Below are 19899 nucleotides of genomic sequence, written 5' to 3' on the forward strand. Positions count from 1 at the left end.
TGTTTTTTCTGAATGTTTTTTCCCTGTTTTTCTGAATGTTTTTAAAAATATTCAGTAAAACAGAAAAAGAATTATTCAGGAAAACAGAAAAAAAATAAAATAAAAAATACTCAAAAAAAAACAACAAAGCTCCCCCCCAAAAAATTGTCAGAAAAACATATTTTTTAATTTTTTTTTCAAGTGAATTCAATACACTTCTGTAATACACTGGTCAGAAACTACAAATACAAAAACAAAAAATAACTAAAAATGCTGCCTACATCAATTCTTTTTCAACCTAAATAAACGAGATGTTAAAGATTATCATCCAACAACATATGTAAAACAAAACAACATACCAAAAAAAAAAATATTTATAGTACAATACTGTATGTGTTCATGCAATCTACTACCAATATGAGATGCTAAGTCATGTGATGGCACAGGATCGAAACACACTACTGTGATATGACTGTTATCTATTTGACCAAACCGCAGCAGAGCATAAAAGAGCCAAACTGAAACTAGATCGATATTTTAGTGCCAGTATCGATCTGATACTGACTTGGTATCGATAATATTGATATCTGGATCGATCCACCCACCACTAACTTTCAGCTATTTAAGGAACGGTACAGTCAAACACACATATAGAAAATATGAACACTCACAAGGATAAAGATGTTCAAATTGATATGAATGGTGAACCTGAGTGATTCCAGCTTCTAGACCTTGATTACAACTTATAAGATGGACATTGTGACTTCATCTAGGAATAACCTGGACCTTATGTCTGTTTTCAAAATAATGTTGCCCTTGAGCAAAAGTTTTCCCACTCTTGGTCAAACTTACTCTCAAAAGATGAAGTACTGACTTCTTGTCAACCTGTATTGAAACAGTCAGGTGAAAAAGTAAGAGCGACACAGTTGGCATTGGGAAGGTCCCCATTGCAACTCGAAAGTTTGGGTGTTTGTGCAGGGGCCAGGTCAGACTGGTCCATGGCAGCGGAGCCACGGGTCTGCAGCTGGTCCAGTCATACTCGGACTCCGATGAGGACAGTGATGGGGCCTGGGAGGGTCGGCTGGGCAACCGCTACAATCCACCTGGTAACCTTTGAAAGAAGCATCTGTGAAACGTTCTGCATGACTGTCAGCATTTGTGAGTTGTGTGGTACCTTGATAGTGGACACCCAGCCTGACACACATGAGCTTGACCGCAGTGAGATACGAACTCAAATCCTGCTGGCGACTGCTTCGTCCAACCTGAAAGGCAAAACAAGTTTCACACACATGCTAACACAGGTGAGTCATGAACTTTAACCAGTGCTACTGTCAAAGCTTAAAAGTGGAGGTGTCGCAATTAATAGTCAACAACTAATGGACCATCAAATTAATCTACAACTATTATTAGAATTGATTGTTTACAAAAAAAAATTAGCTAAAAACTGCAAACTCTGATTTCAACCTCTCAGCACTATCATGGAAATGGGGTGATTATCTTTTGTCTTTATTCAAAATAAGACATTTCAAAACATCTGCCTTTATTTTGACAAACAATAAGTTGGAAGTTGTATTTTTAAAATAATCTTAACAGGTATTTGTAGCTGTAGTATGAATAACCCGTAATTGACATCCAGTTGAACTTGAACCTGCCTCAGAAGTGTATACGCTACAGCAGTGGTGTGCAAACTACGGCTCTCGGGCCATTTGCGGCCCGCCGTCCATTTTTCAGTGGCCCGCGACATATGCTAGAAATGGCATTTGACTCAGTTCAAATAAAGTAAACAAAACAACAATGTTTGGAGATGGTCAAAGTAAGAAGGAAGGGTATCGAAAAACAGGTGCTATTAAAGGTTATTTTATTTAACTAAAACTAATGAAAAACTAAAACTAAAATTCAAAAAACAATATTGTTACCGATTTAAAAAAAACAAAAACTAACTGAAACTACATTTTATGTTCTAAAACTAACTAAAACTAACTATAATTATAGCAACCGTCCTTCGTTTTAGTCTTTGGTCATTAATTTAATGCATGAGCCTTTGGGGATGATTTTAAATGTGATTTTTAGTTGATTTATTTTGATATAAACCGGAATAATGACGTTTGAAAGTATGTCACACAAAAGTGACGTCATCTAGCAGCAGTTAATAGAGAAGCACCTTCAGATGACGTCTCTCCCATGGTGTTTTTTACATCTTGCGCACAAGTAATACACATTTAAAAAAATAAATAAATAATACTAATACTGAAACTAAACTAAGACTAAGTCTACTTGTGCGCAATACAGTTTCACTCCAAGTCGGGGCGTCGCTACGGCTGCTATTGGATAGGACGCCACAGAGTGGAGATTCCTCTACATTTTATGAAGTCATTTTTTGTTTCAGGAACAAGAAACAAAGCTGCGGGGAGAGTTATCACCATGGCAATTATTTATTGCCAATTTGCAATGGTGTCGGCTGTAAACTCGCCAAAACACAACAGTCCCGTGCTGCTAAACACAGTTGCCTTCATGTAAACTATCCCGGGGGAGAGAGAGGGGGAAAAAAAGAGCTGAGTACACCATCGAACGGAACAATCACGAGCAATGTTATGACCCGCCATCTACGGCGTCCCAAGATTTGGCGACGAGTGACGCAGTACTTGTCTTTAATGACTGGCGTCGAGCACATGATGTACGCCGGTCATTACTCACTCCCAGCCATTTTTACAGAAGCAATCCCGTTCGCTCCCGGCTGTTTTACTGGATTTTGACTGATTTTGCAAGGCCCACAGAATATCGTGTTCTATTGCTATAAAAGCATGAAACCTATCAAAAAAAAAAGATTAAAGTCTCTTCTTTCATCAGGAAAAAAAGGTATGTTTCGATCTGTTTCCGTTTTGCAGCAATTAGCATTAGAAGAGAGCTAAGTTTCATCAGTTTTCACACATCTATTTAAAATTTAAGTAATTTAGCTTTTTTTCTACATGGCCCTGGTTGATCTCCTTTGCGCTGCTGCCACCTGCTGGCCGTTTTGTGTAATAACTACCATTTCTGCAACCGTTCTTTGCAGTTGAGAGGCTGCATCAAAGCCTTCTGTATGATCTAGCATTAAAAAAAACAAAAAAACATAAATACGTCTTTGGGACACTTAAATCATAAAAAAAAAAACGTATTTACACGTTATTGGGAGCAAATGAGTTAAACGCAAGGGCAAACGTAGAAGTATAAACTAGAATCTGTTGTAGTCTATGAAACACCTGAATCTGAGACGAAGGTTTACCTTCCAACAAGACAATGATCTTAAACATAAAGCAAAATGTACAACGGAATGGTTCAAAACTAGACATAACCAGTCGTTAGAATGCTCAAGTCAAATCCAGACCTGAATTCAATTGAGAATCTGTGGAAAGATCAAAACTGCTGTTCACAAATGCTCTCCATCTACTACCTGAGCTATTGCAAGGAAGAATGAGCAAAAATTTCAATCCTCTGGAGGTGCAAAACTTATAGAGGCATACACCAAAAGGCTTGCAGTTGTAAAAGGTGCTTCTACAAAGTATTAATTAACAAAGTATTAAGCAGTATTTTAAGTGGAAAAAAATAAGTGCCGGGACTCTCGTAATGAATATATGTACAGTGTATATATATATATATATATATATATATATATATATATATATATATATATATATATATATATATATATATAAAAAACCAGTACAGTGGTGAGTGAAATGACACAATCACATGCCCACAAATTTGCCAACAAGTTGGAATTTTACAGTATAATATTATATTGTCCTGTGTTTTCATCAGTATCAGTTGCGTGTAATATTCTGGCCACTCATGCTCAGTAATTAGGTTGCTACTAACAAATTCTGTTATTTTTTTAAAACACTTATCAGTGAGTGTTTACGCCAGGATCCCTGTATGGGATAATGAGAGCCTAGCAATTTCATTGCTTGCATCAACCATTCAGAGTATATCATCTCAGTATCGTGAATGGTGACTTGTAGAAGTTAGGTTTATATTCCATAGTGTTGCTTTCATTTTATTGTTGATCGTTCTGACAACATGATGATGCAGACTTGCTTGGAGTAGCAATTGGAAAACTTTTATGAAATAAAATTTATATTCACATTATTACTAAAGAAATCTACATTTAGAGTTTCTTCCACACTTATTTTATACTTATTGTTACAACCGTAACCCACACACTGATATTTTCGTTTGCCGTAGAGGAGAAAAAATAAGCTTACCGCCGGCTTCACTTCTTGTTTGGCATGAGAGATCCATGTTATTTATTTATTTATTTTTTTACGTCCGTGCTGTCAACCTACGAATCCACCTCAGAATCTGACGATCTTTTTTTAAGCTTTGAGCCAGGACAGCACAGTAGCGATTTTCTTAACATTTTCTTAACTCAAGAATTATGGTTGCACACACGCTTTGGGGTCAGTGAGCATCGAGCTAGAGAAAAAAAAAAAAAAAAGCATCGGGCTAGCCACTAGGCTAGCATCACGTTGAATGACGCAAGCACGCTTCTCTCGTGCAGCGCTGATATATATATCACAACTCTAGTAATCATGCGCTTGGTGATCAGCGCATGGACTTCTATGTTATATTTAAGTCAGTGGACGAACAGCCCTCGGCGGAACAGCATTTTGGAATCAAAATATGTATTGTAAAGCGTACCGGAACGCTGACAGAGAGGTGCTGATCCTCATCCCAACCGCTTCACACTCGGCTGCGAACCGCTCCAGTGAGAGTTGGAGGCCCCGGCTTGATGAAGCCAACAGCACCACATCATCTGCAAAGAGCAGAGATGCAATGCTGAGGCCACCAAACCGGAACCCCTCAACGCCTCGGCTGCGCCTAGAATTCTGTCCATAAAAGTTATGAACAGAATCGATGACAAAGGGCAACCTTGGCGGAGTCCAACCCTCACCGGAAACGAATTCGACTTACTGCCGGCAATGCAGACCAAACTCTGGCAACGGTTGTACAGGGACCGAACAGCCCGTATCAGGAGGCCCGGTACCCCATACTCCCGAAGCACCCCCCACAGGACTCCCCGAGGGACACGGTCGAACGCCTTCTCCAAATCGACAAAACACATGTGGACTGGTTGAGCGAACTCCCACGCACCTTCAAGGATCCTGCTGAGGGTGTAGAGCTGGTCCACTGTTCCACGGCCAGGACGAAAACCACACTGCTCCTCCTGAATCCGAGATTCGACCTCCCGATGGACCCTCCACTCCAGCAACCCTGAATAGACCTTACCAGGGAGGCTGAGGAGTGTGATCCCTCTGTAGTTGGAGCACACCCTCCGGTCCCCGTTCTTAAAAAGGGGGACCACCACCCCGGTCTGCCAATCCAGAGGCACTGTCCCCAATGTCCACGCGATGTTGTAGAGGCGTGTCAACCACGACAGCCCCACAACATCCCGAGTCTTTAGGAACTCCGGGCGGATTTCATCCACCCCCGGGGCCCTGCCACCGAGGAGCTTTCCAACCACCTCAGTGACTTCGACCCCAGAGATAGGAGAGCCCACCCCAGAGTCCCCAGACTCTGCTTCCTCAAAGGAAGACATGTCGGTGGAATTGAGGAGGTCTTCGAAGTAGGGGTGTTAAAAAAAATCGATTCGGCGATATATCGCGATACTACATCGCGCGATTCTCGAATCGATTCAATAAAAAAAAAATCTTTTTTTTTTTTTTTTTTTTTTTTTTTTTTTTTTTTTTAAGAGCTCAGAATTGTTCATTCGGTAGTCTTACCGATTCAACGTCTTATCATCATTGCCTTTTTTTTGTGTGTGTGTGTGTGAATCGATTTTTAAACTTCCATTTTTAATGGAAAAATATTCAACAAAAGGTCTGACTTCGGGTTAGGATTCACACCTTGAGCATGGAAGAATGTTATATGAACGCAACATTAAGCCTTAATATTTTATTTTAATGCTGTTCAAACGAAACAGATTACAACCTCTATAAGACTGAAATTTCAGATAAATAAATAATACATTTTCATATAAATCTTACACTCTACAAGCTTACTGATTAGTATTTTCTAAATTTGAATGAAAAAAAATCGCAACAATCGACTTATAAATTCGTATCGGGATTAATCGGTATCGAATCGAATCGTGACCTGTGAATCGTGATACGAATCGAATCGTCAGGTACTAGGCAATTCACACCCCTACTTCGAAGTATTCCCCACACCGCTTCACGACGTCCCGAGTCGAGGTCAGCAGCACTCCATCGCCACTAGACACAGTCTTAATGGTGCACTGCTTTCCTCTCCTGAGACGCTGGATGGTGAACCAGAATTTCCTCGAAGCCGTCCGGAAGTCGTTTTCAATGGCCTCACCGAACTCCTCCCATGTCCGAGTTTTTGCCTCAGCAACCGCCGAAGCCGCGTTCCGCTTGGCCATCCGGTACCTGTCAGCTGCCTCCGAAGTCCGACAGGCCAAGAAGGCCCGATAGGACTCCTTCTTCAGCTTGATGGCATCCCTTACCGCTGGTGTCCACCAGCGGGTTCGAGGATTGCCGCCGCGACAGGCACCGACCACCTTACGGCCACAGCTCCGATCGGCCGCCTCAACAATGGAGGCGCGGAACATGGCCCATTCGGACTCAATGTCCCCCGCCTCCCCCGAGACAAGGGAGAAGCTCTGCCGGAGGTGGGCATTGAAACTCTTTCTGACAGGGGATTCCGCCAGACGTTCCCAGCAAACCCTCACAATACGTTTGGGTCTGCCAGGTCGGACGGCATCTTCCCCCACCATCAGAGCCAACACACCACCAGGTGGTGATCAGTTGACAGCTCCGCCCCTCTCTTCACCCGAGTGTCCAAAACATGCGGCCGCAAATCCGATGACACGACTAGTCGATCATCGAACTGCGGCCTAGGGTGTCCTGGTGCCAAGTGCACATATGGACACCCTTATGTTTGAACATGGTGTTCGTTATGGACAAACCGTGACGAGCACAGAAGTCCAATAACAGAACACCGCTCGGGTTCCGATCAGGGGGGCCGTTCCTCCCAATCACGCCCCTCCAGGTCTCACTGTCATTCCCCACGTGAGCGTTGAAGTCCCCCAGCAGGACGAGGGAGTCCCCAGGGGGAGCGCTCTCCAGCACACCCTCCAAGGACTCCAAAAAGGGTGGGTACTCTGAACTGCTGTTTGGTGCATATGCACAAACAACAGTCAGGACCCGTCCCCCCACCCGAAGGCGGAGGGAGGCTACCCTCTCGTCCACCGGGGTGAACCCCAACGTACAGGCGCCGAGCCGGGGGGCAATAAGTATGCCCACACCTGCTCTGCGCCTCTCACCGTGGGCAACTCCAGAGTGGAAGAGAGTCCAACCCCTCTCAAGAGGACTGGTACCAGAGCCCAAGCTATGTGTGGAGGCGAGCCCGACTATGTCTAGTCGGAACTTCTCGGCCTCACACACCAGCTCGGGCTCCTTCCCTGCCAGAGAGGTGACATTCCATGTCCCGAGAGCCAGCTTCTGTAGCCGGGGATCGGTCCGCCAAGGTCTCCGCCTTTGGCTGCCACCCAGCCTGCTCTGCACCCGACCCCTTTGGCCCCTCCCACCGGTGGTGAGCCCGTGGGAAGGGGGACCCACGTTTCCTCTACGGGCCCCATGGGTGCAGGCTTGGGTGAGCGCCACCAGGCGCTCGCCAGCGAGCCCCGCCTCCAGGCCTGTCTCCAGAGGGGGGCCCCGGTGACCCGCGTCCGGGCAGGGGAAGCGTGCTTCCATTATTGTCATTCATCATGAGGGGTCTTCTGTGCCGTGCTTAGTCTGGCCCGTCACCTAGGACCTGTTTGCCATGGGTGACCCTGCCAGGGGCATAATGCCCCAGACATCATAGCTCCTAGGATCATTGGGACACGCAAACCCCTCCACCACGTTAAAGTGCCGGCTCACGGAGGGGACTTTTCAGGTTTTTTTTTTGGTTGTTTTTTTTTAGTTTTTTTTTTTGTTAATATATGTATCAAAAAAAAAAAAAAAACTTTTCTGTTTTTTTTTTTTTTTAATCCAATTTTATATATTTATGTCTGAAGCCTGAAGTTCAAGCGGGACTTCTGCTTTTGCGCAACACTGGGCCTCAGTTCAAAAGTTTCCAATAAGTTGATAAATCACCGATTTTGCAACGTATAAATGGGCAACATGTCTTTGGTAGTGCCCAGTGTCAATTTTGTCAAAACTGAACAAAAATAGACTAAAACCCTCATTAATAAACAATAAGTGGTTCTAAATCGGTATGCATTTTCGTCGACTAATGAAGACAAATGAACAAAAATGTCCTTCACTTAACTCTTTGACCCCCAAAAACGTTTAATAACGATTAGTAAAATCACAACGTATGACGTCAGCAAAGTTTTTTATTTTATTTTATTTTTTCTCAGTGCACCGTCTATGTCAGGGGTGTCAAACATAAGGCCCGCGGGCCGGATCAGGCCCGCAAAGGGGTTTAATCCGCCCCGCGAGATGATTTTGTAAAGCTTGAAAAAAAAAAAAATAGTAATGTTGGATTAATTAATCAGCCTAATTAATCAGCCGGCCACAATCAAAATATATAACATTTGTAATTTCACAAGCAGTCCTCAGATGAGCAATGCAACTTGTACAGGGGAATCGTCCAGGATGTCGTTATTTTACACACAACTTAAAGTTACAGTTTGTTTAATTATTATTATTATTATTATTATTATTATTATTATTATTATTATTATTGTTATTATTATTATTATTTTTAATCATAGACCAACAAACGTGTTAAATATGACACAAATTCAATTACTCGTAACACAAATAGATATGACAAGGATTAGCATATTTATAATGTAATATAATATAATAATAATATAATAATAATATAATAGAATGTAATATAATGTTATAATAAAACAACTGCGCCACGCAATGCATTCTGGGAACAATATATATGCAACGCGTGTGATTTAACACGTCCAGAACTCAGCGTTGCCGCGTTCCATTTGCATTTATTTATATATATATATATATATATATATATATATATATATTTTTTTTTTTTTTTTTTTTGGGGGGGAACAATATCATGACAGTTGAGCTCCGTAATTTAGGGCTGGCCCACAAATAGCAAAAATCTGCGTATAATTTACGGCACCCGTTTTTAAGTTATATACCGTTATTTGACCGATGCGGCCCACTTGGTAATATATTTTCCTCCATGCGGCCCCTGAGCTAACATGAGTTTGACACCCCTGGTCTAAGTGTAGCGCTGCCTGGTCAATGGGTTGTGGAATCAAAAACACTAAACTATTGACCAGCAGATGGAAGCAATGTATATATTTTTGTGAACGATCAAAGCCTTTGTCATATCAAAGTTTTTTTTTTTTTATTGTGGTAGTAAAAGAATTAATAAAAAACTGGACTAAAATCTTTGGACATTTTAGTTCATAAACAAAAACGAGACGAAAATTATATGATTTTGTAAAATCTTGTCTGCTCATCTGTCACGTCTGTGACACTGTCATGTGACACACAGCACAAACACATGGGACAGACAGGAGGTGGATTCACGGTGCAAGGTTAAATGAAAAAAGTAAATTTTAGTCATAACTAAACATTAATCCAACGGCTATAACGTTCCAACTATAATGTTAATGCTCGTGCTAACTAATGCTAGCAAACTTACTAGCTCATAGCATGGAGCAATTTGTGAAGTTGTTTTTCATCAAAAACATGAGAACATTTTTATGTGAAATAGTTTTAGATCCGAAAAGGTTAAACTGCCAACAAAAAATATATATACAGGGGTAAAATGGTTGTCTTGACTAAAACTAGACTAAAATGTGAGTTTTTGTTGACTAAAAGTAGACAAATAAAATTACGGTTTCTTGGACTAAAATAAAGACTAAAATCCTATATTTGTCATTTAAAAATTGACTAAATAAAAATAGGATGAGGTTGAAGAGCTGTGATTAAAAACTAGCAAGGGTGACTGAAATTGGACTAAAACTGAGACTAAAATTTAAAAATGGCAGACAGAAGTAACACTTGTGCCCAGTAAGATTGACTTACTGGACATTGCCATCCAGCAGGCTCCAGTTTCATTCAACATATTGTAATGCACTAGCCGAAAAATGCCAATTAGACACAGGTAGTCACATATTAATGTATGGGTTTTTTTTTTGTCTTGATTAGAGGGCGCAAGGAAGATGTAGAGGCTCAAGTTTTTCCCATGGAGAATGCAGTCGCATCCGCTCGCAGTAAGTGCCTCGTAAAAGCCGACAGAACGCATTGGATGTTTCAGAAATTCACCGTCACTTGGGATTTATTTCATACCATGAGGCTTCTCTTCATTTAAAAAAAGAAAAAAAAATGTCTTATTTGTTTGCATTCTTGAGCACTATTTTGGTGGTTGAATGTTATAGGCTTGACTAATTTTTGACTTGTCAGAAAATCCCAGTGGAATGACAAAAAGTCAAGTCTAAATCTAAGTCTAAAAATTGAGGCATACAAAAAAATTCTTCATTCACTTTCATAATAGTGAACTATTCATAGTTCATCAAATGGTTCTGCCACTGTACTTCTTTTGTAATCAGTGCAATGTATTGAGGAACGGGAATCATGCTGTTATGTCATACACCCCTTATGTTTCCACCCTAGTTTTCTGCCAAACTATGTCTCTCAGAAGGCTACATACTACCACAAAGCTTTCTGTGGCGTCTATAGCGAGGATGGCAACATGTTTCTTTCTGCCTGCCAGGGTAACCCATCCAAAACAAAACTCAAACATAACTGTTGTTTAATTATATAAATAGATTATTAACGCAGTCTACTGTGTATGAGGTGTGTTAACACCCGTTAAACCTGAGATATTTAAATTCCCTCTGGCACGTTTTGTTCCTTTTTAAGAATTTTCTCTGCTTCAGATCAGAACATCCGCCTATATGACACACGCCGAGGGCGCTTTCTACTACGGCAAACTGTGAAGGCTCGAGATGTCGGCTGGAGCGTTCTGGACGTCTGCTTTACGCCGGACGCGCAGCACGTGCTCTACTCCAGCTGGTCGGACTACAGTAAGGAAAAAACACAATTGATTCTGGAACTTTATTTCCTCGAATAGTGGCTGGAGACAGCATGTCAAACAAATAAACACCACCTCAAATAGGCCTTGGTATGGTTTCTATAGCAACCATGTCATATAACTGTGGTTAAAAAAAGAACAGGGCCTCTCCTGTCCCCTGCTGGCCTGCGGTCACACTGCTCTATAAGCAGTATTTATTTCAAGACGAAGTGTTTATTTCCAATGTTCAGGGTGGTTGTTATCATAAATAACTGGCGAAAGGAGCCACCATATTAATCATGGCATGTACAATTACTGCATATGTTTCATACATTTCACCATGCAAAACTGAGCCATGGATTTTCTATTTTTAGATGCTGAATTAGTCCTAGTGTTGTGATTGGATGGCGATCAGTACTGGGTTTACAATACCGCTCACCCAAAGTCGCCTCAGCCCAAATTTAGGTATCAAGTAGGTTCAAACACTGTTTGAATAATTCTCAGTTGACCTGTCAGCAATCAGCAACTTGTCGAGCTCCACACTTGTGTAATTATTCGTTAAAAGCAGGGCTTAAAGTACTCCGGCATAGTACCGGAATTCTGGCGTAAGATATTTTTGGACAAGACCTGCCCTATATGTGTGTCTTGCTTGAATGTGTCCGCGCCGGAGCGAATCAAAAGATTTAATCCACCAAAAGAGTAACAAGTAATTCCACCAATAGTATATGTTAAATTAACAGCCACTAGCCAATCAGATGCAGAGTAGGGCATTTCTTATTAAAGCTCAGATGACTGATGCAAAGAAAATAAAACGTGTTTTGTACCTAATATTGAGGGTAAGAATTCACTGAATAACAAACTCTGAGGAATGCAATCTATTGTTTTCAAAACCTTGTTTCTAAAATTGCAAATAAAAAACAAAACAAAAAGGTGAATTCTTCATTTCTTTTAATGGGAAAAAAAAATACAGAATGGCACTCTGCTTTCATGCAATGCATGCGAGGTCCCATGGCAAGGGATACAAATTTTATTTTTTTTAAATTTTTAATTTATTATATTGGCAGAAAACCTGCATGTGCAACCACATCTGCCATTCATTGCTGAGCACGACTTTGTGTTGATCGGACCCCACAAACGAATCAGCAAGCTCCCTGGAATAAAGTTCAGGCTCAGGACTTTTTAACTTTAAGCCCTGTAAATGCCTTACCCGGGATTTACACCGGATGCGGCTGCGGTGCGGTTGCGGTGCGTTCCGGCGACGCAAGCAATTAGATTCCATTCATTCGAATGGTGCAGTTTACACCCCTTGCGTGTGCGTTGCGTGTCGACTGCGTCTCAGCTGCGGCGTGCCACAGCCCTTCCGCAAGGATAGACCTATTTTCTATTTTTGCCGGACGCCGCAGCGGTAGGCCTCCGGCAAATGGCAAGCTAGCACAAAACACATCGAGCGGGACAGGAAGACCGACGCAGTTTCAAAATAAATTTCCGGTTACCTTTCAAGATAAAACACTCGCCAGCTCCTATTTCGCAAACATGCTAGCAAAAAGTGATGTGGGCGTAGACGGGCCTGGAGTTAACGTGCGAGGTGCTCATTCACGGTTTAGACACCAGCGAACATGGACGAGGAGAGGTTTATATTGGAGGTAGAAAGCCACAAAATAATAAAAGTCCACCTCTCTTTCTGCTTCTCTGTTGAGCACAGACTTTCTGTGTGTTTGTCGTTGTTTTTAATGCCACATGATCGCGCGCGGTCACGCGAGACACGGCGGGAAGTGGTCGGCGACGGAGCTGCCGGACCGCAGCTGTGCGGTGTGGATTGGCCAAAAAATTGACGCGTCCGGAGCACGCAGTCAAGACGCACCGCACCGCAGCCGCACCGCACACGCAACCGGTGTAAACCCGGGGTTAGCCTTAAAGCAATACAGGACTTATAACGCATCTTTCAGTATTGGATTTGGCATTGTGTATAAAGAATAAAAGTGCAAATATCTCTGGCACCTTATTCCCTGACTATTTTTTTTAAACCGATTAAGTATCAAAATAACATCATACCGTGGTGAACGCCATTATCCTGGTCACGTGATCGTGATGACGTATCCCATGCGTAAACGGCAGCTGCCGTCGTTCACTTGAATGGGACTTTGCTGTAGAGATAGACCGATAATCGGCCGGGCCGATAATCGGGGCCGATATTTGACATATTGGTACATATCGGTATCGGCCTGTTTTATTAATTTGAAGGCCGATATAAGCGATCCATTTGAAACTCCGTCTTTTCGCTTCGAATGCAGCCCAGAGCGTCTCTGTCTGTTATGGAGTCCAACTCCAGCAACGTAACGCCCATAGCAGCATTTGATTGGTTAGCCGTGCAAGAGACAGAACCAATCAATAGTGTATGCCATGTATCACAGTAGCCTGTCACACACACGCACCCACGGACACAACGCAAGAGACACATGCTTCGAAGGTAAGTTAAAAGAGAAGAGACTCCGCCGAACTTTTCACCATGATAAGCTAAACAAATTGAATTATGTTGTGTATTAAATGCACTATATGAATGGAGCTGCATTGCCTTGCATTGAATCCCCGTTAGCTAACAGTGGTGTGTTCAGCTTAGCATGTAGGCTAACACCCAGTAGCTAATTCGCTACTTGAACTACTCGGGGAGGGAATCACACAAATTTTCACTTAATTAAGTAAACAATGTTTGTTAGAAAGGTTCCAAATATTAACAGTTGTCATTATTATATTGTCTAGTTCCATGTTAAGAGTAGAGTAACGTCATTATATTTACCTCTCGTGACGCACACATTACATTCTGGGTCACGTCCACTACTTGTTGCATAGCGGTTATTATGCAGTTAGATGCCACAGTGACAGTAAATAGCGTTTAGTTTCTTTATATTGTGTTTATTTGTCGCACTGGTTTGCCATTGTGTGCCTTAAGCTTCGACGTCGATTTGATTGACAGCTCGTTGTGCACCTCGTTAAAGTCCGCTCCGTAACAAATTAAGTGTCTCAAACACCGTTTAACTACACGAACGTGTTCTCTTCCGTATGTTAGGCATTAGTAGAGAAGTGCACTAAAGTATAGTGTGCTTATTTGCTCGTTTTGTCTCTTTTCACGTCATGTCTGCCGTCAGTTGGGGCATTATCCTCCCAATGGATGCCACTAATATGTAACATCTACGGCCGTAGTCGGCTGCAATTAGTGTTTAGTGATGTAATTTCGTTACGTGCATCATACTTTGAATAATGAGCTCATGTTTGGTGTGTTGTATAACTTTCTCGTGTGTTAGTAACTATTCATGTGGACAGCTAAGATAGTGCTTTTTAATGTGAATTAGCAATGTTGCAGCCCAGTTATTATTTAGACAAGTAAATCTGTGCCATTAAGTGATACAGTACAGTACAGTACAGTACAGTAGTGAGAGAATAGTGTGCCCATATACACACACGTGTCTATAAGTGTAAAACACATTAAACAGCAGAAACTGGCAGCGTTCCACCGCAACAATTTCTGTTTAACCAAGTTATTCTTACTATTATTAAAACCAAGTTATTTTACTCTACCTTTTTCTGCGTTGATTGGGGCATCCTAAGTGGCAGTAAACTACATGATGAAGTGTCTTTTGACAGTTCTCTTGTAGAGAGGAGAAGCATGATATTGCTGTTCTCGATTTAAGATCCTAAGCTTATCAATACTGTCTATATGGTAACAATAACAATATTCATAATAAGGTCTACAAGAACTGTATGGTGTTCAGGGATGAATAGTTTTTCTCATGGAATTTTTTTTATTTTTTATTTTTTTGCTGTAGTAATAAGTAATGCCACAGATGATGCACATTTTGAATGACAGGGTTCCTCCTATTACTTCAAAATATAACATTTATAGAATAAAACTACAAGTATCCCAAATGCTATAAAAGGTAATGTCACGTTGGCCCCCACATTTGACTCCCCCCGCCACCAACGTCTTATTGCAGATGGAAGGATGTAAAATGAAAAGTGCAGTGTGAGAATCCATTGTAAAGAACGGTTAGGGTTTGCATATTCAAAAATTTGGTGCCAACATTTTAACTTTTACTGCAAATGAATATCGGCTTCAAATATCGGTTATCTGCCTCCTTGATTACCGATAATCGGTATCGGTATCGGCCCTGAAAAAAGCATATCGGTCTATCTCTACTTTGCTGACATAATGGGCAAGTAAAAGACGTCTTCGATCCCAAATACTGCGGTAATTCTGATCAGAGTAAAATCCTCGGGACATCAGATTTCATGACATTCCGTGTGGGGGTAAGGTGGTGGTGGGTGGCCGCTCCTAATGTGGGCTAAATCGTGCTTAGCACACGACATGTAGCTCTGGCTGAGCAGAGTAAAAGCCACCCAGATGTTTACCGTTCAGGTTAGGGACTGTCCACAACTTAAATTTCCAAAGTGAACAATGTCAATTTGAGCGTCTGTAAGACGCTCCCCAACGCCAACTTCCTATGAGCCAGCCGGCTCGTCTCGACACACATTTGGTGGGTCTTCCGTGGCTGTGCTGCTTTTGAATAAGTTCTTCTTTGCTATAGGGCTTAATTCCATCTTTGATGTCCGCCGTGGGATGCGATAATTCCTCGTGAGTCTCTGTTGTCACTGGCAGCCATGTCATTCAATGTGTGTTTTACGCATGGGATACATCACGATGATCACGTGACTGTCCAAAATGGCCGATACAGTACTCAATGCAAAAATATTCATGAAAAGTGGTATAAAAACACAATTGCTCAACATAATTTTTTTTCAGGGAAAAGTTGAAATTAACCATGTCACAGAATAGCTTGTTAGTTTTTTATAAGTCTTGTATTCCGTTAATAAATACTAGGGGTGTTAAAAAAAATTGATTCAGTAATGTATTGCGATATTACAGCGCGCAATTTTCAAATCAATTCAATATGCGGCCAAATTGATGTTAAACCATCAATTTTTGATGATGGAAAAGTACTCAATAAACCTCTTCCGTAGGGTTATCGTTCACACTTTGAGCATAGAAGAATGTTATATTAATGGAACATTAAGCCTTAATATTTTATTTCAATGCTGCTCAAACCTAAAACAGATTGCAACCTGTTTGTTAAATACAATGGCTCGCAGTTATAAGCCTGACATTTCACATGAATAAATTAATTTTCATGCAAATATTAGAGTGTACATGTACAAGTTTACTGATTAGTATTTTCTAAATTTGAGTTTAAAAAAAAATCTCAATAATCGATTTGTGTCAGGATTAATCATTCTTGAATCGAATCGTGACCTATGAATCGTGATACGGATCGAATCGCCAGTTACTAGGCAATTCACACCTCTAATAAATACACACACTCGCCACTATTTGAAGAAATAAGGTAAATAGTTTTGACCCCCAAAAAAATATCCTGATTTAAAACAACATATTTTGGATATCATATTTTTAACTTGTGTGATATGTGTATGTCTCCCCAGTTCATCTGTGCAGTATCGATGGGGACAGTGAAAACCACACTGCATTGGACCTCAAGTTAGTGTTTCCCCTCATTACTTAAACGTTTTCAGGTAATTAAGCAAGCAGGTAATTTGAACACGTAAGCAGGTAATTTGCTACTCAGTACTAAAAGGATCTACTCTTCCCTCCATTACCCTCTGGAAGAATGATGTCTGATTTTGTCATTCTTTTTTTTCCCGGATTCATTTTATTGACATTTGTGTTTTTGTTAACCGCAGCTGTGACTGGCCATCACGCCGCCATAAGCCTCATGTACCATTTAAAAATAATATTGTTAAAAGATGTGATGCGTCAAGCCTTTTGTGTCTTGTTTGTGCAATCAAGTGTTGTTGCTGTTGGCATAATTTAACCTGTTTGCATATATGATTTATTTTCTTGTTTTGTAGTCCAGATGAGAGGAGGTTCTGTGTGTTCTCACTGGCTGCGTCCACAGATGGCAAAGAGATCCTGGGAGGGTGAGTGCAGTTTGCTTTTCCGGGTAATAACAGTCTTTTTTTCCATGTTTGAATGTAATGGTTTTGTCATCTTTTAACGTCTGTTTTTTCGATTGAGAAGCTCATGACACTCTCTCCGAAATAGATTTCCTGCTTTTTTAGCACAAGGAGCTTCTGAATAGGCTGATGCATGACACTAGTTTGTTCAGTCTCTTCTTCTCCTCCTCTCCACCCAGAGCAAATGACGGCTGTCTTTATGTCTTTGACCTCGAGCAGAATAAAAGAACGTTGAAGGTGAGTGTAGTCAAGGTGAGCTGACAATTGGGATGTTTGGTCCCACTTTTTTTTTTTTTTTTTTCCCCCAGACCGATACCAGTGCAAGTACTCAAATCTTGGGTCTTACGGATACCCATATTAAGTAACTAATATCACTGGTACTTTTAAACCATGAAATTTTAAGCAAAACAAATTACAGATAATTTACTAAACTCAACTCAACTTAAATTAATAAGAAGTAGGCGAGTGAATAAATAAATAAATAAATGCATAAATAAGTAGACAAACTCATACACACCACAAAACACCAGGAATAAGTCTCATGGTGCGCCGAAAGCCAAAAAATACAGATGTTTTAAGACGTGTTTTAAAAGAGGATAAAGAAGGAGATTGCCTAATATTTAGTGGAAGGTCGTTCCAAAGGGAGGGACCGGCAACAGCAAAGGCTCGATCTCCTCTAAGCCTCCGCTTAGCCCTCGGTACCTCCAATTGAGTCTGGTCTGCTGACCTGAGGCACCGGGCAGGTGTGTAGGGGTGCAAGAGCTCGGTGAGATAAGGTGGGGCAAGACCATTGAGAGATTTGAAAACAAATAGAAGAATTTTGCACCCTGGTCGAGTGGTTAGCACGTCCGCCTCCCAGTTCTGAGGACTCCGGTTCGAGTCCAGGCTCCGGCCTTCCTGGGTGGAGTTTGCATGTTCTCCCCGTGCCCACGTGGGTCTTCTCCGGGTACTCCGGTCTCCTCCCACATTCCAAAGACATGCATGGCAGGTCAATTGGGCGCGCCGAATTGTCCTTAGGTGTGCTTGTGAGTGTGGATGGTTGTTCGTCTCTGTGTGCCCTGCGATTGGCTGGCAACCAGTCTGGGGTGGCCCCCGCCTACTGCCCAGAGCCAGCTGAGATAGGCGCCAGCACCCCCCGCGACCCTTGTGAGGAATAAGCGGTCACGAAAATGGATGGATGGATGGATGGATAGAAGAATCTTAAAGTGGACTCTAAATTTTATGGGCAGCCAGTGAAGAGAGGCCAGAATAGGGGTTATGTGTTCCCTCTTACGGCACCAGTAAGGAGACGAGCAGCAGAAGTTTGGACAAGCTGGAGACTAACAACCACTAACTATTTATTTTCAAGTCCATTTCTTAAAAGTGTGAATTTACGTGTGAATGGTTGTTTGTCTTTATGAAGCTTGTGATTGCGCGAGATGCAGCTGTACTGGAACGCTACTGGTATCCTGGACTGGTTGCCAACATTAGCTGGGATAGGTTCCAGTAGGGCTGCACGATATTGGAAAATCATGCGATATAGTTGCGATATTTAACATGTACATAAAGAAATTACATTTTTCTTCTCTAATGAAAGAATTACATTTTTTTTTCATGCGGCAAAATAATCAAACTCAATGCATTCTTAACTCATTCACTCCCAGCCATTTTCACAGAAGCAATCCCGTTCGCTCCCGGCTCATTGACTGGATTTTGACTGATTTTGCAAGGCCCACAGAATATTGTATTCTATTGCTATAAAAGCATGGAACCTATCAAAAGAAAGACAAAAGTCTCTTCTTTCATCAGAAAAAAAGTATGTTTCTATCTGTTTCTGTTTTGCAGCAATTAGCATTAGAAGAGAGCTAAGTTTAATCAGTTTTCACAAATCTATTTAAAATTGTAAGTAATTTTGCTTTTTTTCTACATGGCCCTGGTTGATCTCCTTTGCGCTGCTGCCACCTGCTGGCCGTTTGTGTAATAACTACCATTTCTGCAACCGTTCTTTGCAGTTGAGAGGCTGCATCAAAGCCTTCTGTATGCTTTAGCATAAAACAACAACAACGTATAAATACGTCTTTGGGACACTTAAAACATTTAAAAAAAAACTTATTTACACGTTATTGGGAGCAAATAAGTTAGTTAATTAATTGTAATTACCTCTCGATAATGTTCAATTATTGGATGGCAGTGCACATTTCCGTTAAGTACACTGTGTTCCAACTATATTTTGCATTTGCATTATTAGGGTTGGAACTAGGGGCGTTAAAACCAAATAAAAAGAGAGGGCGAGGAGGGGATTTTTTTTTTCAGAGTGCAGTAGTGAATTGTATCAGTTAGTTCCTCTCCTCGCGAGTTTTGAACTGAGTGTCTTCTCTCCTTTTTTGTCATGTTTAATAAATGTCAAACAGGTAAACCTGACAGTCTGACTGGTCAAATTCAGAAGATGAAGATAGGAAATGGGGTGATAGATAAAATACTTTTGTTTACATGAAATAGTGGAGTCATTTAATATGGGTGGAAATTTGAAATCTATCAGACACAAGCAAACATCCTCCCAGCTCAAATAGCTTTTTTTCTTCTAAACCAGCGTCTCTTCTCCCTCTTCTTTGGCAGATTGACGCCCATGAGGATGACGTGAACGCGGTGGCGTTTGCCGACAGCTCGTCGCAGCTGCTCTTCTCAGGCAGCGATGATGCGCTGTGCAAAGTGTGGGACAGGAGGACGCTGCGGGAGGATCGGCCGCAGCCTGTGGGACAGCTGGCGGGCCACCGGGACGGCATCACCTTCATCCACAGCAAGGTGCGGGCGGGGGTGGAGAGGAGTAGACGTGATGTGGAGGCAGTGGGCATTTTATCGATCTGTCCGTTT

The 19899-nt window shown here is 41.6% G+C and overlaps 1 protein-coding gene across 3 annotated transcripts in view; it reads left to right on the forward strand.

The window, feature by feature from the left end:
- Positions 1 to 19899, forward strand: part of dcaf11 (ddb1 and cul4 associated factor 11) — an 86558-nt gene that overhangs the window by 41752 nt on the left and 24907 nt on the right. For 2 of the 3 annotated variants that reach the window (XM_077509434.1, XM_077509435.1), the window contains exons 2-10: positions 958 to 1085; positions 1173 to 1280; positions 10164 to 10228; positions 10629 to 10729; positions 10895 to 11041; positions 16519 to 16573; positions 16945 to 17013; positions 17229 to 17286; positions 19645 to 19830. In XM_077509434.1, the coding sequence (XP_077365560.1) occupies positions 978 to 1085; positions 1173 to 1280; positions 10164 to 10228; positions 10629 to 10729; positions 10895 to 11041; positions 16519 to 16573; positions 16945 to 17013; positions 17229 to 17286; positions 19645 to 19830 (897 nt within the window). In that variant the 5' untranslated portion in view covers positions 958 to 977. Of the gene's footprint in view, positions 1 to 957; positions 1086 to 1161; positions 1281 to 10163; positions 10229 to 10628; positions 10730 to 10894; positions 11042 to 16518; positions 16574 to 16944; positions 17014 to 17228; positions 17287 to 19644; positions 19831 to 19899 lie in introns of all 3 variants that reach the window. The other variant, XM_077509433.1, reaches the window with a different exon arrangement.

Source organism: Festucalex cinctus, chromosome 20, assembly GCF_051991245.1.
Source record: "Festucalex cinctus isolate MCC-2025b chromosome 20, RoL_Fcin_1.0, whole genome shotgun sequence".
NCBI lineage: Eukaryota > Metazoa > Chordata > Actinopteri > Syngnathiformes > Syngnathidae > Festucalex > Festucalex cinctus.